Here is a 20575-nt window from a genome sequence, read left to right as displayed (position 1 = left end):
TTTTGGAATAAAAGTTCAAAATCATGTACAAATATAAATACGTAATCATAAGTTACGTTTCCTTTTTACCTTCATTACCTTCATTACAAAAAAATCGGTAAAATTTTCATGTAAAGATTATTTTTATATCAGTTTCATAAAAATAATCGAATATTCAATTGAGGTTCTGAGAAAACATTCCATCGCAGAGGTGAAAATAAACAATCAAAATAGTATTTCCGCTTAAATGTTTCCAACTGTTGAAAGCATCGAGCGAGAGGTGAATCCCAGCTGAATCAGATCAAAGGATAAAGTCTTGTTTCCATTGTCATCCAACACTTTGATCTCACATATACGCGATACGTTACTCCTCAACGAAGGACAATGGTATAAAGTTTCCAGTCGTTCTCAATCGCTGTGAGTTTTGAAACATTGTAATAGGATTCCTCGCGTCGCGACTCGCGTAACATAAAGGATTTATACAGATACTCACCTGACGTGGAAACAGGGATGAAAAGCAGCTGGATTATCCTGTGCGGAGAAGTTCGGCAAAGTACCATGAAGCAGAGCGAGCCGTACCACAAGAAGTATGCCAAACTGCAAACATTAAACGGTCGATGAATTTTCATATTGTTATAGAGGAATATTTTTCTTTATGAAACATTCAACAGTACTTTATACCAATGTGAAATACAAATTCAAAAGCTTCAGTTATTCTTACACAACAATAACAAAATTTGTTTCTTCCATATATTTAAGTGCTAGCAATTAAAGGAGAAAAACTAAAATTATTAGATATAAATGTCTTATATAAGCATGTAAAAAATATAACAAATGTATGGCGTATGACATCGAATCAAGTGCCTCTTGTTTTGAATTCAGATATTTGCATTTTTCTACATTTGCAATTTTTATGTTTCATGTATTTTATCGTAATTGGCTTAGAAATTACTTTTTTCTATAGAGAAAGAAATAAAACAAAACAACTGTAACAAAGTCTGTGCTTTTAGGGAACAATTCAATTTGCGGCTCATTGATTCACTGCACGATATGATAGAGACATAAAAGTTTTACGCAGAAATATAGAAACTTTTATACCATTCTCTATGACACAATGGAATAAATCAAAATGAAGTTAATGGCGTAAAACAAATAAATGGCAAAGATAAAATTTCACGTCCTTACATACATATATCTACAATATCCATAATATTACTATTTTATTTCCTTTTCAATTGTCCAAGATTTATAAGATATTCAGTGAGGAAGATAGTAATATATATTGCAATAATGTCACTAATGGGTACGACGTGTATCACAGTCACGTTTTCTTAAATGGTTGAATTAAGTAACACGATTTGCGAGTCTGAATAGCAAAGAAGGAAACGTATTCGCCTCATAGTCTCCACCGCGCCGAGACGTCACGTTCACGCTGGGGATGACACGGGTCCGTCGTCACATTTCCGTCACGTTCTTCCCAGAGCTCGCTAACCCAATAGACGTCCGTACCATCCTCCGATAGACCACTCTCCATCCCTTATTCCGGAGTTATCCAGGAGCATCGTTGGCCCTCTCACTGTCTCTCCGCCTTTGTACCTATGTCAGAACCTCTCTCGCTCGCATTCTTGTCGATGGACAGACATAGCAGTGAGTGGTTTCTGGAAGGGTTGGAGAGCCGGACAATATCTGCCAATTCGAGGTATTCATATCCTCCAGGATCGAAGTCGACTGACTAGGATATCATCCTAAAGCGATCGTACGAACACGTCGTATATACCTAACGCCGTCATCGAAACGTCGCATGTATATCCCGTTGAGACGTCCGACACCAGCGGTGTCGGTCTTGTTCTTCGATGGGAAGCTCTTGGAATATTGTATTACGCCGCCACGAGATCCCGGTTGACCCGCGGAACACGGCGAGCGAGACGGAAATTCAATTCCGATAAACATCCGATGCGCACGAAATGTCGTATCGCATATCAATGCAGCTTTTCTCGACATTGCAAACATTTAACCATGAATGTATGACCGTAGGTTTTTTCTTATCATATTCAAACATAGTAAAGAAAAAATAACGTTATGTCTATATATTATTATACATTATATGTATATATTATATTTTTTAATACAAAGATTAATTAATATAAAATTTAATTTAATAACATTCTTTTAATATTTTTATTAAATTTTATTAAATAATGTTATATACATATATTGTAAAGATTATACAATACAAAGATTAATTAATATGAAATTAATATACGTATATATATTTCTTAATCTTTTCTTAAAGATTTTTTTTTAATTTTGTGTGTGAATGAATGCGTCTTTTACCTCTTACATTCAATTAAATATTGATTATTGACTAATTCAACAATAATGAAGTAGCCAAAGAAAGAGATTGCAATAATGCATTTTTTATCGCTGGTATAACAGTTTTGATTGTAATTTATCTTTGAACACAATATCTTAAGGGAGAGTAAGACAAACGAGAGTTAAACGCTAAGCTAATCAGATAACATTGAGCATAGCAATGTACTATCAGTAAACAGCACATGTAGCTAATGGATTGGCCTATTGATTAGGTTTGTCACCTCGATGTTAGCAGTTCGATGTTAGCTGTTCAATGTTAGCGTCTTTAGCACTTTAGTCTTGATTCTAATACAAGAGACATTTCACAATACAATGACATTTCCGTAACACAATAAATTTCGCTACCAATCGAAAAATATTTTGGAGCAAGTCTTCGCGAATTATTTGAAAAACCGTAATTTGTTAACAATTTAAATGAATTTTTCTTTGTTTTGTAAAGTTAATTTCGATACAAATGTGTAACAAATGATATATCTATAACCAATGACGATTATTATTCCATAAATAAAAAAATATAAGATATCCTTATCTCAATTTACTCGACTATAGCAATTTGTAAATTTGACAGACGTTTCATGCAGACTGAAGTAACACTTATCCTTAGATATTAGTGGTCTTTCTCGGTGATGAAGACTTGTGAAACATCGTTGGAAACGGCGTACCTGAGAACGCGTGAGTGGTATGGGCTGACGGAAACGACAGGGGTGGAAAGAGATCCGTGATATGTAGATAACTGTGTGAAGGTAGGTCGTGTGCAAGCACGCCTCCCTCGTTCGGCGGCATAAATTAGCATAACTCAGAATCGTGTTCGGTTAAAGTACCCTCTATGCGCAACTTTTATTCCCGTATTGGGCCACGTGATGGGTCGTGTGTTGCCCTGACTTACATAATAATGCATCTTAAGGATAAAATATGTTATTTAACAATTTCTTCACCGAGGAGAAAATTGTACAACCTTATTTATTGCTTAATTATTTAAGACTGTTATGGAATTTTTATTTTATTACTTGTTGTTAACACTATAAAAAAATAAAGATTGGCTCAATCTTTAAAGTAGAGTTTTTATTTATATATCATTATAATAGTTATATTAAATATATATTCTTAAATAACTATGATTTATCTGCTTGCTAATAAATTCATAATATACCTGTCATTAAGAAATATAGCTCGAATCTTTATCGAACGCATTCTTGTCTAGTAGGTGTGCTTGATACAATGCTGTTTAAATTAATTTGCGGTAATAAAGACGATGAGCATCGGCGCCGCAAAAGCGTGTTTCTTGGGCATGAACATCGACGATCGTAAAATGCCAAGGATTTAATAGCACTTCATAAACTCCTTTTAGAGGTTACATGATGTCGTAATAATCGATCAGCGTGACTTCGATGAATCCGTGCCGAAAATACAGAATTCACATTCTCTATCGCGATAAAATTTATTACCTCACTTAGGATTTTTTTAAAATTTAAAGTACTTCACACCTGTGTGAATTTTGCCAGAAGAGAGCACAAGAAAGAGAGAGTTTTCTAAAAAGCTTTATCATTTTATCAACGAGAATTCTAAATTAAGCGCATAAAATGTTTGATCAAAATTAACTGTGCAAATTTTCCGCTTCTTTGAAGTATTCAAAGTTTCCTGTTAAATTAAATGTTTAATTAAATATTTAATATTTAATAGATATTTAATTTTTAATATTTAATTTAAACGAACCTTGAATGGAAGATAATTTGATCATGTAATCATTGTTGTTATTTAACAAAACTAATTCCCAGAAAGCTGATTATTATTGTGAATATCAATGGCAGCAACCCCGTGCCACATTCTCGATTGTTGAGCGTCATACAATACCCATTTATGCGAATCATATATCATCCTGTTGATCTTTTGAAGCTGCCGCTATTTCATCCCACGCTTCGCTCGCTACACAGTTTGTCTTGCTGCATAGCAATTCAGGAGAACGTTATTTATTTTCCACGACCGTGAGGAGAAATTCTCGACGTCGAGTGTATCTATGGTAACGATCGTTAAATTTGCTTAAGACACAAACTGCTGTAAACATTGGTGTCTAACTACAGGCGGGCGATAAAAACGAAAGATATCGGTCGTTAAGAATTAACGATGCGGACACGGAATAGAGGATCCGTGCTAATTCCGCGGATTATAGAAGAGCGACGATCGTGTTTTCTTAGCACGTAGGTAATCCCTTTTAGGAGTACCACCAAGCAGACACTAGTAGCAGCTGTACTACTGCACAACACGCGTATACACATATATGATATAATTACAAACATTTCATCAGAATTTTTTTTCTTCTTCTTCATACAATTTAATAAATCTTGTGAATAACACAATCAGGGATAAATCAATACTATACGATACAATATGGTTCAATTGCCGCCAAGGCTTACTCAAGCTTGATTTTTCCATTAATCCAGTTACGTGATAAGTTGAGGGGGCGCGGATCTAAATGAATAAATATAATCACGGGCGTGCCTTCAATTCCCTGGATACTAGAAGTGCAGACATTGTCGTTAATACAATAATAACAAAGCCAGTCGCTCCTGCCACTCGTCTGCAAATCCTATGAGATTTTCACACATGACCGAATATACATGATGCGTTAAGAGGATCCAACTCTCTTTGACCATTACTCATTCATCTATATTTCAGATTGTTACATAGTAGCTCTTTCCCTTGCAATTTTTTAAAAATATTACTGATTGTCATCAACAATTGATATTAGTAACATTTGACTTATTAAGCTAATTTATCGCTGAATTAACTCGCTTCAATACGCATGATTTTATTATGATTCGTATTAACTTGGCGAGTTTATAAATTAAAACTAATACGTAATACGTTAATTACTATTATTATAAGCAAATATATAGACGCACAGATTTATTTTAACTTACCGAAACGAGTAATGCTGCAGCACGTCGTGAGAAATATCTAGAGTCGTCGTTCCATTTGGCTTCGAAAATAGACCTGTAAAGTCAATGTATAATACATGAATTTAATGGTTCTTTTCTCATAATTATATTAGAAGTATGCAAAAGTTTTCATCGTTTTTACGCGCGATTAATACAATTTTATTTATTAATATTTTATCCTGATAAAATATTTTCAATCAAAATATTTTCCGTCACTTTTTGCCACTTTTTAAGCAAAAGATAAATATCGTGATGATGACAAAATCTTTTCTTTTTGGAACAAATAAAATCACAGACGAATTTTCTCACTTTCTCACTATTAACATTGCAAAATTGTATATCAGATAAATCGTATTGCAATGAAATAGATAAAAGTCTGACGCAATGTCTAGAGAATACGCCAGATATGACAGAATTTTCCAGCAGCATTAATTTTTTTTCGAGTTGCCAATGTACCATAGAGATTTTTAAATTAATTTGTATGAAATCCATTTTTCATCTGTCTATCCGATCTCATGTAAGAGTCACATTACTATACTCTGATTAACATTTAGTATTTTTAAGTTATACCATATTGATCACTCTTGATTGAGTCGAATCTTCTTGCAAATCAGGCAAATATCTAAATTCATCTCCTATGCCCAAAACGCTCTTTTTTCAAAATAAAATTAACATTTTGAAAATGTAAAAACCACTCGCTAATTATATATTTCAGAAATAATTCACTTCATCAGCTAATTAAATAAGAAAAGCATACAGTGAAATATATATAATGTTTTGCTGATTTTTATTTTTACACGAAATAAATATGAAATTATGTTAATGGATATGACTTATCTCGTGTCATTTTTTATGCAGATTGATCAATAATAAAACAAATTCATAATTCATATGAGAAATCAATAATACGCGATAATCTTCACTTTATATACATATACATATATATATATATAGTACTATTTATATATAAACGAGAGCATACTTCTAATATATTATGTCTATTAATATATGACAAATAAACTGTACTTTGCTAATATAGTATTTTATTAATATAGTATTAGATTAATATTGCATATGATCAATATTTGAAAAAAGTTTCAATATGGAATTTGAACACTCTGAAATATTTTGACTATATTTTCTACCGTCACGAAAAGCACATTTATCGTTTTGAAACATGCAACGTAAAATTTATGGTAATTTAATTACCGATGTACAATCACGTTATTTTTTACGAGAAGCAAAGAAATTTTGTATTTTACGATTTTTTTTCATCTAATAAGATCCAACTATCGCAAATATCTTAAGTTAATTACACTGATAATTACATTACTCTCTAACATATATAAATATAATTGAAATCAAGATAACTATATCAATTTAAAGTTTACTTCGCGACATCAAACTTAACATTTCCGTGCTACATTACGCTCCAGCGCTGAGGGCTTAAACACTTACCTCTTGATTGAATGCCAGGAACGACAGAGATCGTAAAGAAGGTTTAGTGCCAGAACAGTAACGCCAGTTTCCTTCGCCAACATCGACAGGGCACCCAGACAAACACTGGACCATACGTAAGCCGTCTGTTGCCTGTAAAAAAAATAAATTTAAAAATTATATAAAAAATACTGTACAGTCGTAAACTAAATAATATTTCTTACGGAATTAGAGAATATAAATCAATGACTGGTTTTTATTTTTAGACTTGTCTAAAAATATTATAGATCCAATTATAAAATAATTATAGACTCGAAACAATTAACAATTATATATAGCGTCGTTTAAATACAAACTACTTCTACATTTCTTTTTATTATTAGAAAACATTACACAGATCAGATTAAACATGTGGTTTACTCAGATAAAAAAATCCGTAAAAAATAATGTATATATATATATATGTATAATGTAAAATCTTTTTATAATTTTATAATTTTATTATAAAAATAAATGTAAATATAGGCAAAATCTATTATAAGTAGAACAATTTAAAATTGTATAAAAAGAATCTTTTACGCGTAATAATATTGATTCGTCCAGATATATTTTTCATATAATTCCTCTAATACATTTTTTTTCCTTAGATCAAATATAAACACTGATATTGGGAAACAATTCTCACATAGATCCAAAGACATGTAGGATTTATTCGTTTACGTCACCTAGCGTGTACATCAATCTACGTCAGGTGACAGATCCGTTACAAGATGTCTCTCAGAACTTTAGGAACAACAAGACTATTGCGAAACTGGTCCACCGGGACAAGATCATAGCTTCTCGGCTCACAGTTAAAAACGGGCTAAAAGTTCCACGGTAAAATGAAAGTGTTTCTTACAATTTACATCAAAGCTTTCTAAGTAAGATTAATAGTAATTCGCCACAGCTACAGTGTAGACCAAGTGGAAATGTACTCATTCTATAGAGAAATAAAGCGCTCGAAAGAAGACGACAAGAATCTTGAGTAAGCTAAATGTATAATTGGAATTAATCATTGGTCGCTTACTCGCCAAAGGATTTAAACGGACAACGTAAATCGTTGAGAGACACTGAATGAAGGTGGAGAATCTAAGAGACACTAGTTCAAAAAAAAAGAAGATAAGCATAGAGCGGGGCGATGAAGTAAAAGTGGAAGGAAACGAAGGAGAAAGAGTACTCAAAGACAGCCAAGAGTAATCAATTTCTCAGGTTCGAAGACAAGCATCTTACCCTCCCGGCCAGCCATTGGCCGCTCGGCGCTAGTCCTACAGACAGAGTTTTACCTTCTTGTCTTCTGCAACCGCTCTTTTATGTTGGAGTATGACCATGGAAGCTTTTTAAAGCTTTTGCAATCGAGTTCGTAAAGACAGATTTTTCATCGCGTTGTATGAAATTTGTTTTGAGTATCATCCTCGCATTCTAGACTTTCTTACAGTTAATTAAATTTATTTCAGAAGCATAGCATAATATGACGAAATGCATTGAATTTACTATACATTGAATTAAAATAAATATTGCTAGAATAATGTCTCCTCTAAAACATAATTGAAATTGTTTTGTGCGTCATTCTTCTTCTAGCTCTAACACTGAAGATCAATGTGAACGACCCCCGGGGCACATTTACGACGCTCCCGCATAGGTATGGTAGTAGTTCGTGGAGTAAATTAGTTTAGTTTATAATTTTCAGGTTCTATGTTCATGAAAACGAATGGGGGTCGCTATTTTGGCGTCAGACTAGCGTCGTCGCGACGTTAAGCGTCGCTCGACATTCTTGACGTAGATGTAGTTTCTAAGTTCCCACGGGTTTACAGAAGGGTATTCTATATCAACTTTGTAACTCATTAGATATTCATGCGTAAAATAGAGCAAGTTTTTTTTAACATAGTTGCTAAATTATCTTTTGTGTAACTTTAACATTTTATATTTATATTATACATATTTTATGTGAAAAGATATATATATATATATATATATATATATACATGTACATAAATATCAATTTAATATATAAAAGTTTGTGTCTTTGTATTTGCATTAATTAAAAAAGAAATTAAATACCAAGAGCCAACTAGCCAGTAAGTCTATAAGAGTTTAAGCTATACTCACCCGTGATAGGCAAGGAAGGACAGTAAAAAGAAAATGCACGCTAGAACGTCCGCTCTGCCTACGATGCCAGTTACCTGCGACATAAAATAAGATGAGATATAGTAATAATGTTATAATGTTACAGCAGCGTTGATCGATATATAAATGCCAGACATAAGTACTTGCATTTTTAATGTACATATATATATATATATTTATATGTGTGTGTGTGTGTGTGTGTGTGTGTGTGTGTGTGTGTGTGTGTGTATGTGTGTGTGTGTGTATGTTCTATACACTATACTAATTTAAGATTCAAGCACGTAAACTTTATCTTGTTTTCAAAAATTTTATTCATTCAACAAGTTGCGGTTATATGAAAGCAACTCGTTGTTTGAGATTCTCTTATCCTAGAAGCGAAAAGGGAAAAATAGAAGCGCAATAAAGACAAAGACTATGCCTAGATCCTTTCAGAAAATACGAAGCGACAGCATGATATTGGTTTTAGTGATACAAAACGAGAAGACTGATCCAGAAGATATGTGAAGAAGCCAAACCTAACCGAAGATCTTCGTGGCAAACGAGATGACGGACAAAAACGAGCGAGTATATAAAAGTGCGAAAGAGAAACGAAAGTGGGCAGAGTTAAGATTGTATCCAAGTTATCGACAGTCTAGCACGAGTGAATAACCGAGATTCTCAAGGATCAACTCCAGCTAGAGAAGCCGACCTGCTACCGGAAGCTAGATTTACCCGTCGTACTCATCTCTCTTCCTTCCTTCCTTCCTTCCTTCCGTCCTACTGGGCTGGAGTACCAGGTGTACCTCTAAAATTTACGAACCCCGTCTATCACGGTGAAACGGCCAACCTCCCACCTCTTAACGAATTAATTCCACAGAGAATCGCAGGGATACAATCTGCCAGGGCAACAGAAATGAGAGACAGAAATGGTGAGAAATCAACGAATTTTCGATATAAAGTTCTTTCTGAAGGAATATGTTGGGATTCTGTTTCTTAAATCGAAGCTTTTCTCAATATTTCAAATATTTCATCAAGATAACATATCTAGCGACTTTAGCTACTGGTGCGTAAATGCATTTGTGTGCGTAAGAGTATTTGAATTTTACCATATGTTAAAATGTCATAATTAATTACACATATATTTGAATAATTTAACCTAAATATTTGATAATTCTTGTATAATATTGTAATATAGCGTAAAGTTAAATTGATCATAATTATTGAGCGCAAATTGTTGATACCTTCTTTAGTAATATATTATTCTCCGATGCGCTTGACAAATAATTCAAAGATGCATTGAAAATAAATGACATTATGATTCATAACCGACGTTAAAATTATTATTGAGAACTGTAATTATAGATGTACGAGAGACATTGATGAATATATGCTTTCAACGGCGCGCGAGAACGGAGATGCAATTAATCATTCAATTATAGCAAAACAACAGAGAGAAGAATAACAATTAGCATTTATCCTTCAACTTTGGCATGAATATGAAATATGTGAAATACGCGAGTATGAAATATGTGAAATACGCAAGCAAAATATATAATGTGCTTTTAATGATTCGTGCAAAAAAAGGAAAAAAATAGAAATGTTATCGGTATTACTTAAAATGTCTTCGAAAATATTGTTTTGTATCAAATCCGATATATTGTTTGCTAATCGAACGTTCAAACGAAGTTTGCGGTAGATAAACACTAAGTTGACATTTCATTACAATCTCATCCTTTTTTGTCATATCTCTATCCTTGCTGCTCTTGTAACAAGTGGACCCGGAGGAAATCTTGCTCGAGGAAACAATACTCCGTCAGTGTCAAGAGGAATGAGAGCCAAGTCCGAAGTAGGCTTTCCCTACTGGAAGCAAGGAACCATAACTGAAGGGTCTGCTTAAGATAACAGAGATTACGATGACCACTTTGCGATAGATTCCTTCAGCATCTGTCAGATTTATGGCGAGGGATAATGGGCAATTCTCCAAAACAAAGAATGGCCGGGAGACATTTATCCTAACTTGTAAATAATGGGCCTTCGAACGATAAAACAAATGCAAAATAACGATAGGAAAAGATAAATGAATGATAAAATCTTTATCTCATTTTAATAATTTTACATAAAGCTTGTCTTTTCTTCAATATTCTACAAAAAATCTTTTCATATCTCTCACCTATATGTATATTTCAGAAAGGTCAGTAGATTGTTTTCTATTTTTAAACTACTAAAAAAACACATGAATATACAGTCAAAGCTAGTTGACTATTCGTGTTTTCAATATTTGTGAAGTAAGAATTTGTAATCCCTCTTTTTATTTTGTTTATTTGCGACTAAAAAATTCTGTATTTACGATCAATTCTATACTATCTTTGTAAATTCTTCATGAAAATTGATTCTTTATTGAAGAAAAATGATTTTTAAAAGAAAGATAAAAGAAGTAATGACCGAATATAAGTTTGAATTCAAGAGTCTGCAAAGTGTCGCAAAACAAAAAGAAAAAATTAAAAATTATCAAATTTTTTAAATAAATTTTTAATCAATCGTCCACTAATACTTAAGTAATTTGCAATTTTAATAACATATAAATTTCAGAAAATATTATACAATCATATTGAGTATGTGTTTGATTACTAATTTAAAATAAAATCATCCTTTTTAATAATATTTCTTAATGTTTAATTTCTTTGAAACGCATTCACTTTCATACATTTTACTATCCCATATTCGCGATATTTTGGCGAAATCTATTCCTTTCGAATGAGGAACGTTGACTGTATTTTGTTCTAAAATATATAAATTTGATATAGAACAGATAGGATGACTAAGAATAACGATTTGTGATTGCTTGCACTTACACGCATGACTCGATGGAGTAACGATATAAATAGAGCCAGTGAGAAGGCTGACGCGTTCACTCGACTCGACACTAGTTTGCTCTAGTTTGTACTTACAATTAGTCGAACTCCCTCCCTTCTCTCCATTAGCATCTCACTCGTTCTGGAGTTCTAATTGATTATATGAAGCGCTACACTTTCTTATTAAGAGTTTGCTCGTTATTTTCAGATAACTCGAAGTCCTAGTTTTCTTTAAGTTTTCTTCCTCAATTCTTTTCTGTTTTATATCAATACATTTTCCATTTTATTCCTGAAAGCGTTGACTGTTATTCAGATATTAATAACCGTTGATTAACGTCGGAATATTTATACAAGTTTTATGCAGAATTTTATAAAATTGCTAAATAATATTATGTTGAAATGTTTTATATTTTTCACTTTTTGTTGTTTTCCAGAAATATTTAAACATAATAATATAATTAATTATTAAATTAATTATTAAATTACATGTTTTTACAAAACTTAAATATATCTAGTAACATATAGTATCTCGCATTAATAATACTGTTGTCACGTAAATAATAATCTAATTGTAAGATTACAAATATTTATTTTTGCGTTTCTCTCATTGTCAGTTTTACTTTTGCATGCAATAGTGAATACGCACGCGTTCTACGTTCGCATAATATTAATATTCTCACAAATTAATTAATTAATATCGTCATTTGACGCGGTAAACCGCGGGTAACAAGGGGAGAGAAAAGTAGTGATGCGTATCAACGATGACATGCAACGACCTGCAACATACGTCAAATTTCCATTGTGAGTAATACAAGCTCTCTGTGTGGAATAATGTCACAATTGATTGTAGTGTACATTTAGCAGAAGATAATTTTGATAGAGCACACAATGTGGAGCACATAACTGTTTTAATTAGCTGGTTTGCAAATATTTCACAAATGATTGTAAAACGAATAAGTAAATTAAATCATTATTTTAAATGTTATATCCTGTTCTATGAATCATTTAACTCGGCCATGCTATGTAACACTCATTATATATTATTTGAAATTTTATTGTTAGACGAATAAAGAGAGATGAGGAAGTAACTCGCTCTTTCTCTCATTCTCTCTCTCCTCCCTTTTGATCAGCATTAATGTTTCTGACTTTGCGGTTTATACACGTTTTAACGATGATATAAAATTAAACGTTTAAATATTGTACGATGGTATGAGAAAAGACGCATGCCAAGCTCAATTCCTGGCGTTGAATCTCCTGTGAAGGAAACACTCCACAAACCGGAACGATCGCGCAGCTTCATGTTTAATTTGGCCTAAAACCGAGCTCTGTGGGTAAACCCATCCTCTCGAACACGCCCGTTTCCCCTTTCCGCGCTCTCACAAAATTCGCCTCTTCCGCGGAACCGACATAGACCGATAGGAGAGAGGGTTCGAGGCTCTTTCACTGGCAATATACACTGATACGGCAACGATGTCGTAACCACGAAACGACAGCTCGGTCACTTGGTTCTCACCCTGCAGCCTAAACGGGAACGAGGCGCTTCTCGCGAAAGGGAACATTGCCGTGAAGTATAACGGCGTTCAAGAGAGAGCATCTCGTTTGAAACGTACACGGTAGCGTGATTACCTTACGCCGTAACAACAAGTCAACTGCAGTAAACATGCTTGCAATCCGTACGCCTAGTAACAACGAGCCTTGACTGAAAATGCTTTTCATTTACAGTTAACTGTATACTGAAGTCACTAAACCTGGAAATAAGAATCTGCGATAAAAGAAACAAAGTGTTACATCTCTACTAGACAATAATTATAAAAATAACAAGAAAGATTAAATCACAAATTTAAATTATTTTTCTGTTGTTAAATAATAGATATAAATATATAATCACATTTTTATATATCATATACATATACATATGTATAAGATAGAACCATTTTTATCTCTTTTATAAACTTATATATTTATATAATATTTATATATATATATATATATAGTAATGAAATACATATGCTGGTGTAATAGTGCGCAATATTTTTATATAATCTTGTAATATATAACAAGAATGTACAATATATGTTCAGTATAGTCTAAATGTTCTAAAAATCGCCGTTATATTCGCGAGTATAAGCACGTACGAGAAGCGAGTAATATCCTGACCTCTTTAATATTATAGGAGGCTTTAATAAAGCCTCAGCTTCTTACAGACTACTGTTCGCTCTCCATTTTCTCTTTCTCGCGACAACGACGTCGTTAAATCTCTCCAAACTTGCTTTATAAAAGGTTAACGAAGTGGACAAACGCCAAACCGATAATGAAAGAGCCGCGTTCCTAATAAACAGTAATATTATAAAAAACTTAGAATATTAACGTAACAATTCGCTTATTACATTACGAAGCACAATGATAACTTGTATTTTTACATCTCTATTTGTAAGGTTTCAAACAACATTCTGACAACCTTGTTAACCTCGTCTGTATTCCATGTCAGTCGTTGACGGCACAAACAGATAACGGAGTGGAAACGGCGGAAAAGAAGAGGCAGACTTTTAGCTTTTTCTGATTTGTGCGAGTGAGCATATCTTTCATTTTACTTTGAAATAGTGATATGGCAGCTCGAAATTTAAAACGATCGTGATAAATACAATACGCACATTAATTTTTATGGAATATAAAACACATGATTTTATACTACGCAATCTCAGATAAATAATAATTTAGATAAGACATTCTATCACGAAAGAAAAAGAAAAACTATATTGCAAAAATATATCAAATATATACTTTATATTAAATATATATGTATAATAATATCTTCATCGCAATATCGTCTCCGAAAATATTCAATTTTAATTAATCTTTTATCTGATTCGATACTTCTGATTGTAGCTCGCATCGATGATCTAATAATTGGCAACATCTTATCGGAGATTTCTCGAGCAACGATTGGGGGAAAGAGGGTTACCTTCTCACTGGTTCACTAACCCGGCGTCGTCAAACTGGCATACTGTAACCGGTCCACCCTTAAGAAGTTTGCAGCCCCCTGTTTCCCCTCTTCCTCTTTCTGAGCAACGGCAATATCCTTTAATGAAACGTCTAACCGCTCGTACGGAACATTGGGATGATCGTCATTGCGGCCACTATCAAAAGTATTTTCTCTATTTGTCCCCAATTACCGTCACAGAGGTTTCTACGGTTCTCCTCGAGTTGAGTCCGGGAGCAGAGGTCGCTGGGAAGTTGCCGGAGCAACTTTTGTGAAATGGAACTTCAATTGGCCGCACGTGTCTCCATCCACGTTCTAAAGCCAAATAAGGGACGCGTTCGCCTTGTTTTATGGTCCATTCAAGGAAAATGACAGTTTGCGTGTCTACATTATATCATAATGTATTCATGTTACACGTATCGCAAAGGAATTGTATTATTGCGTTGCATATGAATAGTAATTTCAAATTGTTTTCATAAAAGTAAATTTTTTATCATTTTTAATGCAATAGTTGTAAATACGGTGACTTAAAATATATATAAATATTATAAATATTATAAATAAACTCTAAAAATTATAAAATTAAAAAATAAATACTTAAAAAGTCTACTAAAAGATATGAGGAAATAAAAAGGATCCTACGATCTTGTTTGCAGAACGCTTGTGAAAGTTCAGCATCGCTCTCAAAGGACATATATCTATAAAGATGCATATATAGAGATAGCGTGTATGTACATCAACTATAACGGAGAGTTCAATGGTGGAGTTTTCTGCATCATAGAAACGGAAAACTGACAGTATGAAATAACGAGATAAAAATGTAGGCACTCGATGCAAAATTGAAAAAGCGAAAGAAAATTAATCTCTTTAAATATAGCAGGTTATTTTAATATATTTTAATAGATTACAAAATGTATTAGGTGCACTGAAATAAAGAAAAGTTAAATTTCTCCGTTCAATTTAATCCGTTATATCCGAGTTAGATGAAATACTTCTTACATGGTCGACGTTTTCATCCCGATTTAGTGCGAAGTTTTTTTTAAATCATTATGCCCTCGTGATTTTCCTCATTCAAGTACCTTTTAACTCCTTAAAAAAGGTACATTTTCCAGATTGTGAATAGAAAAGATGGTAGCTTGCAAATGCGAAAACGTTGAAAATACTTTTAAATGTTCTGCTAAAATATTGCTCGTGCACTGCGAAATAAATGATTCTACATAGAAAATGATAAATTATAAAGGGTGCTCCTTGTTCGCACATAAAGAAGCACTCTACACGTTTCTTTAATCCGACATAATCCTTTGATCGTTCTCTATCCTGGCGCAAATTCGAGTTTCGACCGTAACGAGCGATCCACCTTGTCCGGATGTGAGAATCCATCGTCGTCGTGCCGTGACGACTGAGAATAGGACTGGAACAAGCTAAAGGATGGGCAGAACGAATACTGAACCCGGATTCTGAGAACGTTATGAATCGTGCAATCAAGACCTGAAACTCTCAGCTTCAGACTTCAGCCAGCTGATACCTTCCTACTTCCGACTGTTTCCGGAATAGAGTTGGCGTGATGCGAGACAACGGGATACATCGGCGACACCCTTTTGCGTCAAGCGTTAAACCGATGAGGGGAAGAGAGAAAAAGAAAGAGGGAAAAAAAGACAAAAGAGAAAGAGAGAGAGAGAGAGAGAGGAGAGAAAAAGAGCGTACCTAAATTGTTTCGAACGCATTCGCGCGTTGTTTTCCAAACAAAACGACAAAGCGCGAATTGTTATGCTTAATAAAACCATTTTGTCTTATTGTTCACGTTGCAAATTTGTTTTGCAAAATTGCACTTTGCATGCGCTTCGATCTTCGATCGCTGACAAATATTTTTGCTCGCGTCACCAACTTACGGATATTTTCTGAACATCGACTGCTCGACGAAGCTCCTTTGGGAGCAGTGCGACACGTTTTCTGTAACGTTTCGACGTCAGCTCAAAGGGAGGAACACCGCTGGAAACGGGGAGAGAAAAGTTTCGTCCGCGTGAAACGAAGTTACCTTCTCTACTTTGAATCGACATCCTACGAATCGTGGGCGGAATTACGCTACTGGTAGTTGCGAATACCGTCGCCATGAATATTTCACTGCGGGATTTCGCAAACGCATGCGGCCAAGAGGAACGTAGCGAGGCGGAATCTTGCCAATAATGTGTAAGTGCTTTTAGATAAATTGCGTTTATACCACGCGTTACAGCAACAAGAACTTAGATTGACGTCGATACATTTGCATCAAGTTCCTCATTAAGCTTAGGAATATAAAGCACACACGAACTATTGGCAGATAACCTAGTATAAGGTACGAGGAGAATATTCTTAAAACGAGAAATATCAAAGACCGTGAAGGCGGAGAATGAACAGTGATGTGCAGAAGCAGGTAAAATGCTTACCGTAGCGAAAATATTCTGTTGCGAATAACTCTCCCATTTTCTCGGCGAATTAAATTTTTCATTACAAACTTCTCCCACCGTAAAAAAATTCAACTGCATTCTCAACTGCAACCGTCTCAACGGCGGCGTTTCCGTTTCTAGCATAGCTCGGCCTTCTGAAAATCCGCCGAGCTCGCAAAAGCCGCGATATTTTTTTCTTCCACCAAGGCGAGGAACATTCCGGCAGCCGACATTCTTTTTGTCTTCTTACAGAACGGACGACCGTGGGATTCGACGTGTAAACGATATCACCGCCTGTCCATTGTGCCCGACCGATAATTCTTTCCGCCTCGTCGCCGAGAAGCCGAGAAACTTTCGGCTTCCGCGTACCGTGCTCTTTCCTCCATAAATCAGAGATAAATCACTTTTAAACTCGCGCTGTTAACTCCAGGTCGTCGTCGACTTGGCCGACCGACGTCCGCGAATTCCCCCGGGTAAGAACGTCGAAATCGATGGTCCACGAGATAATGAATATGTCTCCCAGAACCTTTTTGATTGCCACAAAAAAGAGAGAGAGAGAGAGAGAGAGAGAGAGAGAGAGAGAGAGAGAGAGAGAGAGGACGAAGGCGAACGTACTTAATTAACAGACTCAAACGTACGACGAGATAATTATCCTGTTGAATTATCTTGAAATTTTAATATTACGTAGTACCCTTTTCTATCATTGCTTTGAGCAAATCTTTATTGAGTTTTGTACGTGATAATAGTGTATAATACAGGCAATATATTTTTCTCTACAGCATAAAACTTTTACAATTTCCGACAAATTTCTCTAATATAATGAATATTTTTGCTTTAAATCGCAAAAAGATAAAATTTCCTTTTTCCGCGAGGAAAGAAATCTTCTTAGTTTTGTTTCTCAATGTTCGTCATTGTTACAACATATCTGACATATCATTATTCCATTCTTTTCTATTTCAACAATTAATTTTTCATTGTTTAGAATCTTTGAATAGCTTCACTGGAACACATATCGTTCATCGCTAATAAATGACAGATAAATTTGTAAAAAAACAATTAGATGTATAATTAAAAATTCATATATGTATCAATCAATTTCAATTAGTCAGCCGATTGTCATAGGAATGTATAATCTATAAGGGCTTTACTAATCCGAGATACTAGTTATTATCATTAGTATATCGTAATCCATAGGGATCTGTGAATTACTTCGTTAATCTAGGTCAACCAGTTGAGCAATCCTTAATTTAGTAACCATATATTATATCGAAGATTTCATAACACATACAAGTTAGGTTATATCTTCGGACATATCTTCAATTTTAAAGAAATGAAATATTAAGACATATGAAAGTTCTATATATCTTGCATCTTATAAAGCTGCAACGTATTAAGTGGTCTAATAATTATGAAAATAAATATTGAAATAACGATGTTCGAGTTCTGATTCAGCGATTTCGCCCCGTTATTTTTCTCGCCTACGTCTTTTAAGGGAGTAAAGAGGGGGTATAGAATTCTCAAAAATAAGAATTTTCTTGGTAAATACACCAAGTAAAATATGTGCCCTGTGCACGTTTCAATTTTCACGGAAAAAATTAATTTCTAAGAAATTTACGCATTAACATCTGCGTATGGCTTTTATTCGCCAGATTGATAGTTGCGTGTTTTTTAAATATTAAGAGCCTTATATTCGAAATATTAAATATAGAAATATTTTGAAATATTTATTCTTATATATCAAATGCGAATTTAAATAGTTTTTTTTCTTATTCCTGTAAAGTTACGATTTCGGGCGTACGCCTCTATAAAACCCTCGATATGTATCAAGTACAATTCTCTTGAGTATTGGTATGAGTTTGCTATACTGCATGTGTAATATCTATATATTATATCCATCCGTATTGTAATAAATGACGGACGTTTTCAAATATTTATATAATTTTCAATGATTATATTTCATCAATCGATTTATTCGAAAAAGTTTTAAAAAAATTATTAGAAATTATTAGAAAAAGTTAAACAAAATTAAAATTCACAGGTGTTAGAAAGTACATTTAGGCGCACTATCCTCGATGCGATTTATTTTGTAGCTACAACTATAAATTTATTTTATATAACTTTACATAATTTTAAATTTCTACAGAATTATAAAATTTTCAACAACGCGCATCCTACTTATGTTTGAATATTTAAAAAAAAGTTTCATAATTTTTGCTATACTCAAAAAAAAAAAAAAAAAGAGAGTAATTGCAAAAAGTATAATTATTTAAAATCATTCTTTCGGCCACGGTAGGCGTATGTACGATGTCACGAATGGTTTAACAACGCAAAATTTGAACAATATTTAAATCGTGCTAATTCTCTTAACTATGTATAAAAGAGATATGTTGCCATTTATCATAGACTTTTACACGCGATGCCAAAATTCTTTTTGTATTTTCTCGCAAGCAAGCGATATCTTTGCTACTGACAATCTTGTTGATTTTTCAAAATGGACGGACTGTTGCACGGAGAAATGCCTTCGTTTTCACGTCGGAAAGATCGCACTGTGTCGTGAAGGCACCTATGATTTTACGAATGATTTAACAGGAATGCATCTCCCCGCCCTTCTTCTTCCCAACAATACCTGGAAAACATTCCGGTATGCACACTGATGCTCTTTAGTTCTTTTAGATGAAAGAGGAAGCATTCGGGACGCATCTCGCTCGATCTTCCCTCTCTTTATCCTTGTTTTCCTCTCTTTTCTTCCGTAAGTGTTTCGAGCCAGCAGCTTCTCTTTCGTACGTCGTGAAACGGAACACGTATTTTGTTTTAGCCCACCCGTTTGCTTTCGACGATATATACGCGCAGCGGAAGAATCGCGTTCTTCTTTTTTAATTCAAGAGATGCTTTGAGTTAAAGATAATACGACTAAATAGTTTTCAAAGGCATCCGCGTTAAGCAGAAGCTTAGATCTTGAATCCAAAACAAGCTTTATAATTTATAACACGCATTTCCATTATTTCTCATCTCTTATAGCAAAATCTATTTTAAAAGTTGCACTTATCTAATATTAAAAAATGACCCATATTCCGTATTATAGTTGTAAAATTTCATTTTAAGCATCCTTCTGGAAAATGAATAGCACACTGTGAATGATCAAGTGGCTTTTGTTTTTGTCTTTAATCATATTTTTTTGAGTGTATAATAAATAAACGAATGAACTTCAAGAGTGAGAAGATAAAATCTTGACATTTATAATTAATCTTATTATGGTAATGTATAAAAAGTTAGTTAAATTAATATTCTTTTTCGCATTATTATATGTGTCTCAATTTCAATAAAAAAGTAAAAAGTAATTATTGATAATACAATAATATTTTGCTTATAACTTGTATACTATGATATACGTAAAAGTAGTGTCAAAAGGAAACAAAGAGAAACCACTGAATAAAACGAAAGATTGTTATTAAA

The 20575-nt window shown here is 33.7% G+C and overlaps 1 protein-coding gene across 2 annotated transcripts in view; it reads right to left on the bottom strand.

The window, feature by feature from the left end:
- Positions 1 to 20575, bottom strand: part of LOC140673636 (protein O-mannosyl-transferase TMTC1-like) — a 141330-nt gene that overhangs the window by 61603 nt on the left and 59152 nt on the right. For both annotated transcript variants that reach the window (XR_012048079.1, XM_072906720.1), the window contains exons 3-6: positions 8871 to 8944; positions 6747 to 6878; positions 5271 to 5343; positions 473 to 576 (exon numbers count right to left, since the gene is read on the bottom strand). Coding sequence is in view for 1 of the 2 variants with exons in the window: in XM_072906720.1 (XP_072762821.1) it covers positions 473 to 576; positions 5271 to 5343; positions 6747 to 6878; positions 8871 to 8944 (383 nt within the window). In the remaining variant the exon portion in view is untranslated. The remainder of the gene's footprint in view (positions 1 to 472; positions 577 to 5270; positions 5344 to 6746; positions 6879 to 8870; positions 8945 to 20575) is intronic.

The sequence above is a fragment of the Anoplolepis gracilipes genome, chromosome 1, assembly GCF_047496725.1.
Source record: "Anoplolepis gracilipes chromosome 1, ASM4749672v1, whole genome shotgun sequence".
NCBI classification, from domain to species: Eukaryota; Metazoa; Arthropoda; class Insecta; order Hymenoptera; family Formicidae; genus Anoplolepis; species Anoplolepis gracilipes.
The sequence above is the reverse complement of the archived record's forward strand: the minus strand, read 5'-3'. Positions and strand labels throughout refer to the sequence as shown.